General features: G+C 39.7%; 1 protein-coding gene across 1 annotated transcript; it reads left to right on the top strand.

Annotated features, from left to right (window-relative positions):
• Positions 1-1,585: 1,585 nt before the first annotated feature.
• LOC141395231 (transketolase-like protein 2) lies at positions 1,586-16,590 on the top strand. The gene is made up of 4 exons (XM_073970779.1): positions 1,586-2,214; positions 14,290-14,625; positions 14,690-15,961; positions 16,028-16,590. The coding sequence occupies exons 1-4, from the start codon at positions 2,111-2,113 to the stop codon at positions 16,203-16,205; spliced, it is 1,890 nt and encodes a 629-aa protein (XP_073826880.1). The 5' UTR covers positions 1,586-2,110; the 3' UTR covers positions 16,206-16,590.
• Positions 16,591-17,918: the final 1,328 nt, after the last annotated feature.

Here is a 17,918-nt window from a genome sequence, read left to right as displayed (position 1 = left end):
GACAACAAGTGATCATTAGGCGAAAATTTTGACATTTTACATTACAAAAAAGTTGCTTTGTTGTAGCAATTCGCCGTTGTTTCTACCTTTTTAATTGTACCATGCCATGTATCATGGTACAATAAGAAAGGTAGATGCCTCAGCCCAGCTGATCGAATCTAAAACGTCAAAAAACTATGAATTCGCCATGAAAAATCAAAACAAAAAACCATATGATTCGGTAAGTAAGAGATATCATGTCTACACTTTATAGACAAACACAAGCGAAAAAAGAGACAACAAGAGACCATTCGCCGAAAATTTTGACAGTTTACATTGCACAAAAAGTTGCTTTGTTGTAGCAATTCGCCGATGCATCTACCTTTCTTATTGTACCATGCCATGTATCTACCTGAATTGACAGAAAAGAAATTCGCCTCAAAAATTTTTTCGCCTCTGTTTATGAATTTTGACATTTAAAATCTTCGTTTTTCTTTGAATTCGCTTGATGGAGAACCTATTATTGGGCCATGGATATAGCCAAAACATGTGTGGACACTAACGAAACTTGAAAAGTCGATGGTCAGACTAGCACGATTTCAACATGGCGACGTCAAGTTTATAGGCGAGGGGTATGAAGTAGTGAAACCCATGTACATGGTTTTCTGTGTTTGTTGTGTTGCCTCTTCCTTTTTTTCGCTGCAAGATTTTTTCTTCCATTTTCTTTCATTTTTATTTTCTCAAGGAAACGTTAACAACAAAACAAGCATAAAAATATTTAATAATAACATTTAATTAATGAAATAGTGAAAATTTAACTATTAATATTAATTTAATTATTAATGTTAATTATTTTGTGTTGTTTCTTAGTTTATTTACATATGTTTGTTTTGTTTTTATTGGTATGAGAAACACAACAAACGCGAACGGTAAAATAAAGAGGACACGCAAAAATCTTAAATTTCACGTTAACGTGTGTGGACACTAACGAAACTTGAAAAGAAACTTTAACGAAATTGGTTTCAAGAAACCTTGCTAGTCTGACCATCATTTGAATGCAATTGTGTCAATGAAACCGCTCTACTGTGGACTGGGACTAAGAACAAAGACATAGAACAGTAAAGATTGGACATAGTGCATAATGCAGTTCAATTTTGCTATTAAACCATAGAGGGTGTTTGTGTATAACATACACCTAACAGACAAAGACATAAAATATAACAAGATGGGACATTTACATTGCTACTACACATCGGCAGATGGTGCTGGAGGTCTAACATAATGTTATGTTCCAATATGGTGACATAAAATTATGTTATATTTGTTTTTGGCATTTAACCAGCTCATAATTACTGTCATTACTCTATATTATTTTTGACACTTTTTAAATAATTTTTTATCTTTTTAAATACAAAGCGAATGAAAAATGTCCATCCGTCTTGTTGAAAAAAAATAAAATGAAGTATAGTATCTAGGAAAAGAACTCGATTACTTTGTACTCGATTGTGAAAAATAATGAACTAATGAACTTTACATTAGACTTGTGCAATCTAGTTCATTTGAAAGATCTAGTTCAATAGCTCAGCTCTTTTAACTGAACTAGTTCAGTAATCTAGTTCGTAGTTCACTATCCAGTTCAATCATTCGGATCAGAATCACAAACATTAGAATAGTATAATTAAACTAAAAAAATATATTATATCTAGATATTTTTATTCCATTCATAAAGAAAGATTAAGTTTATTAAGAATTAGGTTTAGAAAAAAACATACTTGAAAAAATTGTAATTACAATTCATTCATTTAAGTGGCTGGCAACAAATGTGTAGAAATTATAACAGCAAAACAACTTTGTGTTTTTTTTTTGCTCTCACTATCGCTCTCTCTCCCATTTTGTCTGGCTTCCATTGGCCCCACCAGTCAGCTCCAACTATTGAATTAAAATTGAATTTCTTCAGTTGGTTTTCGAAAGCCGGCCGCTAAACACAACGAAACAGCTCAGGAACAATCCCGTTGGCATTTAACAACAACAAAAACACCACCGAGATTTTTTTGCAATTACATTTTAGAACAAAGTGCAAATAGTGTTTCTATAAATTTCTTACCAAGAAGAATTTTAAAAAAATTGCAAAATGTCTTACCACAAACCCGAAGCTAAAGCTATCCAAGAATTGAAAGATATCGCACAACGTTTGCGTATTCATTCGATTACCTCAACACAGGCCTCCAAATCCGGGTAAGTTCTTCACTTCTATCTCTTCCAATCATATTTTTGTGTATACATAGTATATTTCTGAATGTTCGTGTGTGTGTTTTTCAAAACTAAAACACCAAGTGAGTGCAAAATTAACCAGCCTTCATTTTCGCTCGTTTAATAATTCGCGCATTTTGTAGAGGTTATTGCAAAATGCAAATAGATTTTGTTTTATGAAAAGCAAGGCAATTGAATTTCAAAGTTCTAGTGGGGAAAAGTAGTTTTTCCTTGAACTAAAAACTGAGTTAGAAAAAAGACATTGAAAAATGTAATTAATGACTGTTCAATTTTTAATGCTTTTGTGAAACACGTGGTTTTATTATTTTGTCCCTCCAATGACATGTTCTTTACATGTGTTGTTGGAATATGTATTTTTCAATACAATCGCCAATGTTAAAGTCGTGTTTTTTTTTTTTGAACAAATACCCCCTTCTCTTTAATTATTAAATTATTTTCTAATGTAATCAGCATTTTATGACCTTACTTGACCTTGACAACAATTTGAGTATAGTAACAACAAAATCACTCCACTCTAACTTCGGATGATGTTTGTTTTGCAATGCCGCCAAATTGGAAAGTTCTCCCCAATTATCTGTTGTTGCTGTTATGTGTTGGGGGGGGGGGGGGGGAGGTATAGTGTCACAAAGATAACAACTAACACGATTGTTTTTGTAGAATAATCAAGATTAAAACTGCAGTAAATGTTCTGTTCTCAAGAGATAATTTTACAGGGTGCGGTGCAAATAAAGGTATATTTTTAAAAGTGCCAAGCCATAATTTTTATTTGATTTTTAATTTTTAGTGAAAATAAAACTAGTCTTTGATAGGGCCCTTGGCAAAAAATATTTGGCATATGTAGGGTATCTCTCTTTCATCATCTGCTGACCGTTTGTTGTGGCCATATTTTTGCCACATATAAAGACATTTTGGTCATGACTCGTCCCCCCTACTTAACGCCAATATATGTATAATTTTATGGTGAAGTGCGTTCTTCCCGAGATATGGGATTTCAAAGTCCGAAAATGCATGGCTTATACAACATACCAATCTTAGAACAGCTTGTGATGTGTGCTGTTACAATAGGTCTGTACGATAACCCAAAAATTTGTACAAATTTTTACTGAATTCTGTTCGATAACCAAATTATCCAACAAAAGAGAGCGAGTTTGGAGAGTTTTGTGACTGAGAACTTGCAAATTTTTGCTGGGAAAATTTGTCCTGCAAAAATTTGCAAGTCTGATCAGCTGACTTTTAATCATCTGTTCAATGTAAACAACTCGAAATGTTGACCAAGAAAATTGCACAATTTTTAGATTCTAAAGCATTAGGTAAACTGCAATTTTAAAATGTATATTTTGTTCCGTTTGGTTTAAAATTCAAAAGAAACAAAAACAATCATACATTTTCGGGGCTTATGATGAGTTTAAGCATTAAGCTCAGATCGGGACCACAGGTAGGTCTCGTTACCCTAATCACAAATATATATAATATTTATTGCGGAAGGCCATACTTCCTGAGATATGGGCTTCCGAAAATTCCCTTGTTAAATGTAGGCTACTTAGAAAAACATTTTCAATTTAAAAGATATTTTGTTCCCGTGCCCTAGATTTGCACCTGTCCATAGCAGAAAGTCTCAAATTCCCGACCGAAGGCCAGCTATATAGAAAAAAATTATAATTTTATCCGAGCTTAATGCTTAAACTCAACTTGCTCCCACGGTAATTGTCATCCTTAACTTATCGATTGGGAGAAGAGAAATGATTCTACGTTGGGTGATTGCAGTTCAGAATGACTGGGGTATTCAGCATCAGCGTTTAAGGAAGACCTTACGAACTGTTCCGATGTAGCAGCTCATTGGTGACCTAACAGATTCATTAATTGCTACATCGATCGACTGAAAGCCACCTCGAGAGCTGGTTCATTAGCTAATTCGTGTCCCATTATGTCACAACGTCCTGGAACCCAGCAAAGTTTAACGATATTGCTTATATCATACATAGCCATTATTCACTCATGGATCAATGGTCATGTCCACAACTTGATAGTCTTTAGGGTCTGGTCCTTAAAAGCCCTCAAGGGTCTTATGAGACTGGTTTTAAGTCCTCTAAACAACTTTTCTTCTTTCTTGATAGCTAGAATCGCAGCTTGAAAGCCTCCATATCAATCGTTATGCTTATATGAGTGGATTTTTGCAGTAGATACTGGCGCTAATGCCTTATTGAATCTATCTGTATATATTGCCTTGAGAACCTTCAGACCGTCTAACTATCGACATATACAGGTCACGAGTCCTGTGAAATTGGTCTCAAAATAACTCTCCTGATTTCCTGATAGTTGAATATCTGCTTATAAGGATGAGAGCCGTCCTCGCAGCTTGAAACTGAACCAGGAAATTTACAGTTGGAGATTATATCACATTCGCCCTTGATAGTGTGGACAGGTGTGCCTTCCTCACAGGTACCTGCCGCCAGATAAGTCCACAATCCCACGACAGCGGGTTCTTTCGTACCGGATTGCGTACAGCGTATGATTTGGTCGTCTAAGTCCCCAACTTTTGTCAATGGAGTTCATGCAGGAATAGAGTGCAATGAGACCTTTCTTTGTCCGCTTCTTCATACGGTAGTCCAGAATTGTGCAACTCCGTCCAGATCGGGTATCTGGAAATCGGGAAGTTTCACATCTTGGGGTATAGTACGATTTCCATCTTCATCAAGTTCAATTCATGCCTGACAATTATAAAGAACGACTTCCCTTTCCTCTGGAAAGGGTCTATCGAAGCACCCTTTCCTCTGGAAATGGTCTATAGAAGCACCCTTTCCTCTGGAAAGGGTCTATAGAAGCACCCTTTCCTCTGGAAAGGGTCTATAGAAGCACCCTTTCCTCTGGAAAGGGTCTATAGAAGCACCCTTTCCTCTGGAAAGGGTCTATAGAAGCACCCTTTCCTCTGGAAAGGGTCTATAGAAGCACCCTTTCCTCTGGAAAGGGTCTATAGAAGCACCCTTTCCTCTGGAAAGGGTCTATAGAAGCACCCTTTCCTCTGGAAAGGGTCTATAGAAGCACCCTTTCCTCTGGAAAGGGTCTATAGAAGCACCCTTTCCTCTGGAAAGGGTCTATAGAAGCACCCTTTCCTCTGGAAAGGGTCTATAGAAGCACCCTTTCCTCTGGAAAGGGTCTATAGAAGCACCCTTTCCTCTGGGAAGGGTCTATAGAAGCACCCTTTCCTCTGGAATGGGTCTATAGAAGCACCCTTTCCTCTGAAAGGGTCTATAGAAGCACCCTTTCCTCTGAAAGGGTCTATAGAAGCACCCTTTCCTCTGGAATGGGTCTATAGAAGCACACTTTCCTCTGGAAAGGGTCTATAGAAGCACTCTTTCCTCTGGAAAGGGTGTATAGAAGCACCCTTTCCTCTGGAAAGGGTGTATAGAAGCACCCTTTCCTCTGGAAAGGGTGTATAGAAGCACCCTTTCCTCTGGAAAGGGTGTATAGAAGCACCCTTTCCTCTGGAAAGGGTCTATAGAAGCACCCTTTCCTCTGGAAAGGGTCTATAGAAGCACCCTTTCCTCTGGAAAGGGTCTATAGAAGCAAACTTTCCTCTGGAAAGGGTATATAGAAGCACCCTTTCCTCTGGAAAGGGTCTATTGAAGCACACTTTCCTCTGGAAAGGGTCTATAGAAGCACACTTTCCTCTGGAAAGGGTATATAGAAGCACACTTTCCTCTGGAAAGGGTATATAGAAGCACACTTTCCTCTGGAAAGGGTCTATAGAAGCACCCTTTCCTCTGGAATGGGTCTATAGAAGCACCCTTTCCTCTGGAATGGGTCTATAGAAGCAACCTTTCCTCTGGAAAGGGTCTATATAAGCACCCTTTCCTCTGGAAAGGGACTATAGAAGCACCCTTTCCTCTGGAAAGGGACTATAGAAGCACCCTTACCTCTGGAAAGGGACTATAGAAGCACCCTTTCCTCTGGAAAGGGACTATAGAAGCACCCTTTCCTCTGGAAAGGGACTATAGAAGCAGCCTTTCCTCTGGAAAGTGTCTATAGAAGCAGCCTTTCGTCTGGAAAGGGACTATAGAAGCAGCCTTTCCTCTGGAAAGTGTCTATAGAAGCAGCCTTTCGTCTGGAAAGGGACTATAGAAGCAGCCTTTCCTCTGGAAAGTGTCTATAGAAGCAGCCTTTCCTCTGGAAAGGGACTATAGAAGCAGCCTTTCCTCTGGAAAGGGACTATAGAAGCACCCTTTCCTCTGGAAAGGGTCTATAGAAGCACCCTTTCCTCTGGAAAGGGTCTATAGAAGACCCTTTCCTCTAGAAAGAGTCTATAGAAGCACCCTTTCCTCTGGAAAGGGTCTATAGAAGCAGCCTTTCCTCTGGAAAGGGTCTATAGAAGACCCTTTCCTCTAGAAAGAGTCTATAGAAGCACCCTTTCCTCTGGAAAGGGACTATAGAAGCAGCCTTTCCTCTGGAAAGTGTCTATCGAAGCAGCCTTTCCTCTGGAAAGGGACTATAGAAGCACCTTTCCTCTGGAAAGGGTCTATAGAAGCAGCCTTTCCTTTGGAAAGTGTATAGAAGCAGCCTTTCCTCTGGAAAGGGTCTATAGAAGACCATTTCCTCTGGAAGGGGTCTATAGAAGACCATTTCATCTGGAAGGGGTCTATAGAAGTACCCTATCCTCTCGAAAGGGTCTATGGAAGCACCCTTTCCTCTGGAAAGGGTCTATAGAAGCACCCTTTCCTATGGAAAGGGACATAGAAGCAGCCTTTCCTCTGGAAAGTGTCTATAGAAGCAGCCTTTCCTCTGGAAAGGGACTATAGAAGCACCTTTCCTCTGGAAAGGGTCTATAGAAGCAGCCTTTCCTCTGGAAAGTGTCTATAGAAGACCCTTTCCTCTGGAAAGGGTCTATAGAAGCACCCTTTCCTCTGGAAAGTGTCTATAGAAGCAGCCTTTCCTCTGGAAAGTGTCTATAGAAGCAGTCTTTCCTCTGGAAAGGGTCTATAGAAGCACTCTTTCCTCTGGAAAGGGACTATAGAAGACCCTTTCCTCTGGAAAGTGTCTATAGAAGCAGCCTTTCCTCTGGAAAGGGTCTATAGAAGCAGTCTTTCCTCTGGAAAGTGTCTATAGAAGACCCTTTCCTCTGGAAAGGGTCTATAGAAGCACCCTTTCCTCTGGAAAGGGACTATAGAAGCAGCTTTCCTCTGGAAAGTGTCTATAGAAGCAGCCTTTCCTCTGGAAAGGGACTATAGAAGCACCTTTCCTCTGGAAAGGGTCTTTAGAAGTTTCACACATGCGCTTTAATCCATGTCCAAAGCTAAACTTCTGCATTAATTAGAAAAGTCCACAATCGTTAAGATAAATACGGCCAAAAAAAGGGCACGTAATTTACAGTAACTTAGCCCATAGGGCTAAAGATTTGATTTTTCTTAATTTGGAGGGTATTAACAGCTTACCCTTTTGCTAACACTGATATGCACAGTAAATTTTATATTTATCGAGAAAGTTAATTATGTGGTTTTTGGTCATATATTTGCCAAAGCGATATCACCCTTTGTACGTTGCTCGGTGATAACAAAATTTCACCACAATCCCCGACATTTTGGCATTTCAATGATTACAATAAAAAAATATATGTATTTGCAAAAAAAAACACCATCTATATCATGCCTAAATCAAAACCCCTTTATGTTATTTTAACAGAATTTGTATGGGATCACATTGAAACCTAAACCAAAAGCTATCAATTTATGTTTTGAGGAACAATGTAGACCAGATATGAACACGGGAAGAATGTTACTGTATGTTAGTGTATGGTAAGACTTAATTTAAATTAAAGGCATGTGCATCAGTGATGTAGATATTATTTAAGGTATTGAAATTTTCATCTAATTCCGCTTTGTATTGAAATTATTAAAATATGGTATACATCATACTGCAATATATTCTTTTATTTACACAAGTATCCGGAAATTCACAAGGTAATTCCATTTTGGTGGTCTACAAATGTGAATGATCGTCAATTAGAAAATAATCAGGCGACATTTCTCTTCGCACATTCACACAAACCTTTAATACAGTAATACAATATAATCAGTTCAAGTATTTCCTACAATGCACCTTCTTTTTTAATTCAACAAATTAGATTCGATGACGCCAAACAAGAGTAAGAGAGTTGAGGAATGAATGACATTCTCTATCCCCACTCAACCCGTTAGCTTATTTATTTTTTTATTTTTACCAGCCACAGTCAACTGATAGGGAGAAACGCTAATCAAAATTATCATTCGCATTTGGTATATAGAATAGAAATTAAATGCAGTGGTGTAGCACGTATTGTATGTATTAGTACCTATGTACATATTTATTATAGATAATTGTTTTATGTATTGTATTTACTTAACGTCACAATTTTAACAAATGCAATTCACGGTTTTGTGAACATGGATTTCGTGATAAAGGAATCTAAATTGGCAAAAATTTTACCTAATTTAAGAGCTTCGGTAGGAGAACGTTCTCCTTTCTAAGATAGCGTTTTTCCTTAGCCCTAAATTTTAATAATTTGCTATGAAATATAATATTTTTGCACACAGGAACAAAGATTCTGTTCGCAATTATTGAAATGTATACTAATATTGCAGAAAAAGTTCGATATTGACCGGGTTTTTGCCAAAATATTTAACAAAAGTTACAAAAACCTAATACTTTTGACGCATAGAAAACAGATTTAACACTTTTTCTTTGTTATTCTCGCTTATATGGTTGCCATGGATCCATGCACATACATTTTTTAATTGCCACAGGACCAACATTTGTTTAAGTATTTGGTTTTTTGAATATTGGGTATGGGCTTCTAAAATACTGAGGTGTTATTATTGGTGAGATTGAAAACCGAATATTTTTGACACTCACTGTACATATTTGACAGAGTGTATTTGTTATTTGCACAGTTTATCTAATTTCTTGTTTATATCAATAGAATAAATTATCTCTTCTTATTCCCAATAGCTCGTACGCACCAGACTAATTATAACAGACCATTAGCAACAGACATTTAAAAAAACAATTTTAAAAGTCTATTCAAATTGTTGGTCATAAAAATTTGGTTGTTACGCCAAAACATGTACACGTGCTTTTTACCGGCAGATTACAGTTTGTGAACGATGTTCGGGATCTTTCCGCACAACCAAGCAAAATGCCAAACATGTTCTTGTCTACTCTTTGGCTGGCACAACAAAAAACGTGAACATTTGAATAAATAAATTTTAATCAATTGGCAACAAAATTCGGGGAAAAAGACGAGCCCCCAAAAAAACGTTTTGTGTATTTTCAGTGGGGACCACATGTTTACATGCAAATTTGTCATGTGTATGTGTGCGTTCGTCTAATGTTTTTTTATGAGTCTAGACTGGCCCACTTGGAATATACAAGTTGTGGGTTTTTATTGTTGATAACAGTTCAACTGTTCACTATGCTATGCCACCCAACGCAGTTTAATCTTGATAAATAAGGGAAAAACATAATTTGTTGCCTAGCAGCTAAAGATCTTGAGAAATTAGGTCAATATTTATTTTCAAAAAGAAACGACACTTCTCCAGATCCTTTTTAAAAGAAACGCTGCTGAAAGAAAGTGTGCTACTATCGAAACTTTTCAAAAGAAAGGGTACTTCTATAGAACCTTTCTGAAAGAAAGGGTACTTCTATGGACCCATATTGAACGAAAGGGTGCTTCTATTAGAACCTTTCTGAACGAAAATGTGATTCTATGGACGCTTTCTGAACGAAAAGGTGTTTCTATGGATCCCTTCAGAAAGAAATGCCGCTTCTGTGTGCCCTCCATGAAAGAAATTCTGCTTCCACAGACCCATTCTGAAAGAAAGGGTACTTCTATAGACCCTTTCTGATATAAATGGTGCTTCTATGGACCCTTTCTGGAAGAACGGGTGCCTCTCTAGACCCTTTCTGAAAGAAAGGGTTCTTCTATAGACCCTTTCTGGAAGAACGGGTGCCTCTCTAGACCCTTTCTGGAAGAACGGGTGCCTCTCTAGACCCTTTCTGAAATAAAGGGTTCTTCTATAGACCCTTTCTGGAAGAACGGGTGCCTCTCTAGACCCTTTCCGAAAGAAAGGGTTCTTCTATAGACCCTTTCTGGAAGAACGGGTGCCTCTCTAGACATTTTCTGAAAGAACGGGCGTCTCTCTAGACCATTTCTGGAAGAAAGAGTGCCTCTCTAGACCCTTTCTGGAAGAAAGAGTGCTTCTATAGACCCTTTCTGTAAGGAAGGGTGCCTCTATAGACCCTTTCTGATATAAAGGGTGCTTCTATAGACCCTTTGTGGAAGAGTGCTTATATAGAGCCTTTCTGAAAGAAAGGGTGCTTCTGTGAGAAAGAGTGGTTCTCTAGACCCTTTCTGGAAGAAAGAGTGTTTCTATAGACCCTTTCTGTAAGGAAGGGTGCCTCTATAGACCCTTTCTGATATAAAGGGTGCCCTTTCTGATATAAAGGGTGCTTTTATAGAACCTTTCTGATATAAAGGGTGCTTCTATAGACCCTTTCTGAAAGAAGGGGTACTTCTATGGACCCTTTCTGATATAAAGGATGTTTCTATGGACCCTTTCTGATATAAAGGGTGCTTCTATGGACCCTTTCTGATATAAAGGGTGCTTCTATGGACCCTTTCTGATATAAAGGGTGCTTCTATGGACCCTTTCAGATATAAAGGGTGCTTCTATGGACCCTTTCTGATATAAAGGGTGCTTCTATGGATCCTTTCTGATATAAAGGGTGCTTCTATGGACCCTTTCTGATATAAAGGGTGCTTCTATGGACCCTTTCTGATATAAAGGGTGCTTCTATGGACCCTCTCTGATATAAAGGGTGCTTCTATGGACCCTTTCTGATATAAATGGTGCTTCTATGGACCATTTCTGATATAAAGGGTGCTTCTATGGACCATTTCTGATATAAAGGGTGCTTCTATGGACCCTTTCTGATATAAAGGGTGCTTCTATGGACCCTTTCTGATATAAAGGGTGCTTCTATGGACCCTTTCTGATATAAAGGGTGCTTCTATGGACCCTTTCTGATATAAAGGGTGCTTCTATGGACCCTTTCTGATATAAAGGGTGATTCTATGGACCCTTTCTGATATAAAGGGTGCTTCTATGGACCCTTTCCGATATAAAGGGTGCTTCTATGGACCCTTTCTGATATAAAGGGTGCTTCTATGGACCCTTTCTGATATAAAGGGTGCTTCTATGGACCCTTTCTTATATAAAGGGTGCTTCTATGGACCCTTTCTGATATAAAGGGTGCTTCTATGGACCCTTTCTGATATAAAGGGTGCTTCTATGGACCCTTTCTGATATAAAGGGTGCTTCTATGGACCCTTTCTGATGTAAAGGGTGCTTCTATGGATCCTTTCTGATATAAAGGGTGCTTCTATGGACCCTTTCTGATATAAAGGGTGCTTCTATGGACCTTTCTGATATAAAGGGTGCTTCTATGGACCCTTTCTGATATAAAGGGTGCTTCTATGGACCCTTACTGATATAAAGGGTGCTTCTGTGGACCCTTTCTGATATAAAGGGTGCTTCTATGGACCCTTTCTGATATAAAGGGTGCTTCTATGGACCCTTTCTGATATTAAGGGTGCTTCTATGGACCCTTTCTGATATTAAGGGTGCTTCTATGGACCCTTTCTGATATAAAGGGTGCTTCTATGGACCCTTTCTGATATAAAGGGTGCTTCTATGGACCCTTTCTGATATAAAGGGTGCTTCTATGGACCCTTTCTGATATAAAGGGTGCTTCTATGGACCCTTTCTGATATAAAGGGTGCTTCTATGGACCCTTTCTGATATTAAGGGTGCTTCTATGGACCCTTTCTGATATAAAGGGTGCTTCTATGGACCCTTTCTGATATAAAGGGTGCTTCTATGGACCCTTTCTGATATAAAGGGGTGCTTCTATGGACCCTTTCTGATATAAAGGGTGCTTCTATGGACCCTTTCTGATATAAAGGGTGCTTCTATGGACCCTTTCTGATATAAAGGGTGCTTCTATAGACCGTTTCTGATATAAAGGGTGCTTCTATGGACCCTTTCTGATATAAAGGGTGCTTCTATAGACCCTTTCTGATATAAAGGGTGCTTCTATAGACCCTTTTTGATATAAAGGGTGCTTCTATAGACCGTTTCTGATATAAAGGGTGCTTCTATAGACCGTTTCCGATATAAAGGGTGCTTCTATAGACCGTTTCTGATATAAAGGGTGCTTCTATAGACCGTTTCTGATATAAAGGGTGCTTCTATAGACCGTTTCTGATATAAAGGGTGCTTCTATAGACCGTTTCTGATATAAAGGGTGCTTCTATAGACCGTTTCTGATATAAAGGGTGCTTCTATAGACCGTTTCTGATATAAAGGGTGCTTCTATAGACCGTTTCTGATATAAAGGGTGCTTCTATAGACCGTTTCTGATATAAAGGGTGCTTCTATAGACCGTTTCTGATATAAAGGGTGCTTCTATAGACCGTTTCTGATATAAAGGGTGCTTCTATAGACCGTTTCTGATATAAAGGGTGCTTCTATAGACCGTTTCTGATATAAAGGGTGCTTCTATAGACCGTTTCTGATATAAAGGGTGCTTCTATAGACCGTTTCTGATATAAAGGGTGCTTCTATAGACCGTTTCTGATATAAAGGGTGCTTCTATAGACCGTTTCTGATATAAAGGGTGCTTCTATAGACCGTTTCTGATATAAAGGGTGCTTCTATAGACCGTTTCTGATATAAAGGGTGCTTCTATAGACCGTTTCTGATATAAAGGGTGCTTCTATAGACCGCTTCTGATATAAAGGGTGCTTCTATAGACCGTTTCTGATATAAAGGGTGCTTCTATAGACCGTTTCTGATATAAAGGGTGCTTCTATAGACCCTTTGTGGAAGAGTGCTTATATAGAGCTTTTCTGAAAGAAAGGGTGCTTCTGTGAGAAAGAGTGCTTCTCTGGACCATTTCTGGGAGAAAAAGTTCTTCTAGAGACCCTTCCTCAGAGAAAGTCTTCTACGGATCTTTCCTGAAAGAAACGGTTCTTCTATGGATCTTTTCTGGAAGAAAGGGTACTTCTATAGATCCTTTCTGATATAAAGGGTGCTTCTATGGACCCTTTGTGGATGAGTGCTGATATAGAGCCTTTCTGAAAGAAAGGGTGGTTCTCCAGACTCTTTCTGGAAGATAGAGTGCATCTATACCCACTCTCTGAAAGAAAGTCTGCTTCTACGGATCTTTTCTGAAAGAAAGGGTGCTTCTATGAAGCTTTTCTGGAAAAAATGGTGCTTCTATAGAGGCTTCCTGAAGAAAGGGTGCTTCTATAAATCCTTTCTGGAAGAACTGGTGTTTCTCTAGACCCTTTCTGAAAGAAAGGCTGCTTCTCTAGATCCTTTCTGAAAGGACGGCTGCTTCTCTAGATCCTCCTTGGAAGAACGGGTACTTCTCTAGAACCTTTCTGGAAGAACGGGTGCTTCTCTAGACAATTTCTGGGAGAAAGAGTGCATCTATAGACCCTATCTGAAAGGCTGCTTCTATAGGTCTTTTCTGAAAGAAAGTGTGCTTCTATAGAACCTTTCTGAAAGAGGGGTACTTCTATAGACCCTTTCTCTATACCCTTTCTGGAAGAACGTGTGCTTTCTGAAAGAAAGGCGGCTTCTTTGGACCTTCTCTAAAACTCTCTGAAAGAAAGACTACTTTTGTTGACGCTTTCTGAAAGAAAGACTGGCTCTATGGACCCATTCGGAAAGAAATGTTGTTTCTGTTGACCCTCTCTGAAAGAAAGGCTGCCTCAATGGACCCTTTCTGAAATAAAGGCTGCTGCAGTGGTCCCTTTCTGAAAGAAAGTCTGCTTCTGCTGGAGCCTTTTCAAAAGAAATGCGGCTTCTATTGACCCGCTCTGACAGAAAAATCCCTATGTCATCGATAAGGTTGCGATTTTTATCTAACGTATTTTTTATTATAAACTTTTCTTTTACCTAAATCTCTTGTTATCATTAATGTTTCTCCCTTCTCTTCCAGACATCCTACATCATGTGCCTCAATTGCTGAAATTATGTCGGTATTGTTTTTCAATACCATGCGTTTAAATTTGAAATTCCCCCGCGATCCATCCAGTGATCGTTTGGTTTTGTCGAAGGGTCATGCTGCACCTATTTTGTATGCTGCCTGGGCTGAAGCTGGTCTTTTCCCAGTTGAGGAATTGCAAAATTTGCGTAAAATCGATAGCGATTTGGAGGGTCATCCTACACCACGTTTGAACTTCATTGATGTTGGTACTGGCTCTTTGGGTCAGGGTGTTGCTGTGGCTGCCGGTATGGCCTATGTTGGCAAGAATTTCGATAAAGCTGACTATAGGTAAGTAAAGTAGGACGCACTTAAATTATTTCATACCATATTTCGAAATTTCTCCCTCTTTTAGAACCTATGTCGTTGTTGGTGATGGTGAATCGGCTGAAGGTTCCATTTGGGAATCTTTGCACTTTGCTGGTCACTATAAATTGGACAACTTGTGTGTGATCTTCGATGTGAATCGTTTGGGCCAATCTGAACCCACTTCATTGCAACATCAAATGGACGTGTATCGCAAACGTTTGGAAGCCTTTGGCTTCAATGCTCTTGTCGTTGATGGTCATGATGTTGAGGAATTGTGCAAAGCCTTTTATGAAGCTGCCAATACTAAAAATCAACCCACTGCCATTATTGCCAAAACTTACAAGGGCAAATTCTTCCCCAACATTGAGGATTTGGATAACTGGCATGGCAAGCCATTAGGCGATAAGGCCAATGAAGTTATCAAGCACTTGCAAGGTTTAATGGTTGATTCATCGGCCAGACCACCAGCATTGGCCCCTCAGACACCCACCAAGTGCAAGCCTGCACCCCCAGTTGATATCACCAAGGTGAAATTGTCATCCCCACCCAACTACAAATTGGGAGAACAGGTTGCTACCCGTTTGGCTTACGGTACCGCTTTGGCCAAATTGGCTGAAAGCAATGATCGTGTAATTGCCTTAGATGGTGACACCAAGAATTCCACTTTCTCCGACAAGTTGAAGAAGGCCTTCCCTGAACGTTACATTGAGTGCTTCATTGCTGAACAGAATTTGGTTGGTGTTACCATTGGCGCTGCTTGCCGTGATCGTTGCATTGCCTTTGCCTCCACCTTTGCCACCTTCTTTACTCGAGCCTTCGATCAAATTCGTATGGGTGCCATTTCCCAAACTAATGCCAACTTTGTTGGTTCACATTGTGGTGTCAGCATTGGTGAAGATGGTCCCTCTCAAATGGGTTTGGAAGATGTTGCCATGTTCCGTGCCATTCCCGGCAGTACTGTGTTCTATCCTTCGGATGCTGTCAGTTGTGAACGTTCCGTAGAATTGGCTGCCGTCACCAAGGGTGTGTGCTTCATTCGTACTTCTCGTCCCAACACTGCTGTGCTGTACGACAACAATGAACCTTTCGTCATTGGCAAGGGTAAAGTTGTCAAACAATCTGCCAATGATCAAGTTTTGCTTATTGGTGCTGGTGTTACTTTGCACGAGTGTTTGAAGGCTGCAGCAGAATTGGAGAAGGCTGGTGTACATGCCCGTGTAGTTGATCCTTTCACCGTTAAGCCCTTGGATGTTGATTTGATTGTTGAAAGTGGTCGCGCCTGTGGCGGTCGCGTTGTTGTTGTAGAAGATCACTACCAGTAAGTTGAAAGACATTTTCATAAAATATTTTGAGTATAATTTAATTTTGTAATTTCTCTTTACAGACAAGGCGGTTTGGGTGAAGCTGTCCTCTCTGCATTGGCCGACAAACGTGATTTTGTTGTCAAGCACTTGTACGTACCCGGTGTACCACGTTCCGGTCCACCCACTGTCCTTTTGGATGTCTTTGGCATTTCAGCCCGCCATGTTGTTGATGCTGCCAATGCTGTTTTGAAATTGTAAACATTGACCACCACCCGAGTAGTCAAGGAATCTTTGAGCCTCGTCCACCCTCAAGACATGGGGCTCGTTAATATCGTATACTAAGTGTTTATCTTTAATTTTTATGATAACTATTTATACCCTCCATTAAAGTTATTTTATGAGGGGTATATCTTATGGTTGTTAGCACAAACTAAATACAAAAACATCTTCATTCCTAACATTTTGGAGCTCCTTCCTGGTAATGCATTTATATGGCATTCATTATTGCGCATTTTCTCATATAAATTTTTTATATATAAAAACAACTTCATATTTTTGTATAATATACAAATATCCAATTTTCAGAATCTTTCAAATACACAAATTTATTTGAAATTAATAAAAAATCTAAAATAACCTTAAATTCAAATTTGTTTCTTTTAAAAAGGCTCTGTTAGAAGCACTTAATTTGGGAAACACCGCTTGAGAAAGGGTGCATCTAAGAACCCTTACAAGGCGAAAGGGTGCTTCTAAGAATGCTTTCTAGGGGAAAGGTTACTTCTAAGAACCCTTCCTAAGGGAAAGGGTGCTTTTATAAACCCTTCCCAAGGGAAAAAGTGCTTCTATGAACCCTTCCCAAGGGAAAAAGTGCTTCTAAAAACCCTTTCCAAGGGAAAAAGTGCTTCTAAGAACCCTTCCTAAGGGAAAAGGTACTTCTGAGAACCCTTCCCAAGGGAAAAAGTGCTTCTATGAACCCTTCCCAAGGGAAAAAGTGCTTCTAAGAACCCTTCCCAAGGGAAAGGGTGCTTATAAGAACCCTTCCAAGGGAAAGGGTCCATTTAAGGACCCTTCTCAAGTAAAAGGGTGCTTCTAAGAACCCTTCCCAAGGGAAAGGGTGCTTCTAAAAACCCTTCCAAGGGAAAGGTAGTTTCTAAGAACCCTTCCTAGGCGAAAAGGTGCTTCCAAGAACCTTTCCAAGGCGAAAGGGAGCTTGTAAGAACCCTTCCTAGGCGAAAGGGTGTTTGTCAGAGCCGTTCCCAGAAGTTTGCTTCTAAGAACGCTCCCTAAGGAAAATGGTGCTTCTAAGAACCCACTCTAAGGGGAGTGGTGCTTCTAAGAACCCACTCTAAGGGGAGTGGTGCTTCTAAGAACCCACTCTAAGGGGAGTGGTGCTTCTATAAACCCTACGCTTCCCAGGCGAAAGGGAACTTCTAAGAACCCTTCCTAAGGGAAATGGTGCTTCTAAGAACCCTTCTTAGGCAAAGAGATGCTTCCACGAACCCTTCCCAGGCGAAAGGGAGCTTCTGAGACCCCTTTCTAGGGGAAATAGTGCTTCTAAGAACCCTTCCCAAGGGAAAAGGTGCTTCTAAGAAGCCTTCCCAAGGGAAAAGGTGCTTCTAAGAACCCTTTCCAAGGAAAAGGGTGCTTCTAAGAACCCTTCCCAAGGGAAAGGGTGCTTCTATGAACCCTTCCCAAGGGAAAAAGTGCTTCTATGAACCCTTCCCAAGGGAAAAAGTGCTTCTAAGAACCCTTTCCAAGGGAGAAAGTGCTTCTAAGAACCCTTCCCAAGGGAAAGGGTGCTTCTAAGAACCCTTTCTAAGGGAAAGGGTGCTTCTAAGAACCCTTCCCAAGGGGAACGGTGCTTCTAAGAAGCCTTCCCAAGGGAAACGGTGCTTCTAAGAATCCTTCCCAGGCGAAAGGGTGCTTCTAAGAATCCTTCCCAGGCGAAAGGGTGCTTCTAAGAACCCTTCC

The sequence above is a fragment of the Musca autumnalis genome, unplaced genomic scaffold (assembly GCF_047663935.1).
Source record: "Musca autumnalis isolate F117 unplaced genomic scaffold, ASM4766393v1 scaffold_1, whole genome shotgun sequence".
NCBI lineage: Eukaryota > Metazoa > Arthropoda > Insecta > Diptera > Muscidae > Musca > Musca autumnalis.
The sequence above is the reverse complement of the archived record's forward strand: the minus strand, read 5'-3'. Positions and strand labels throughout refer to the sequence as shown.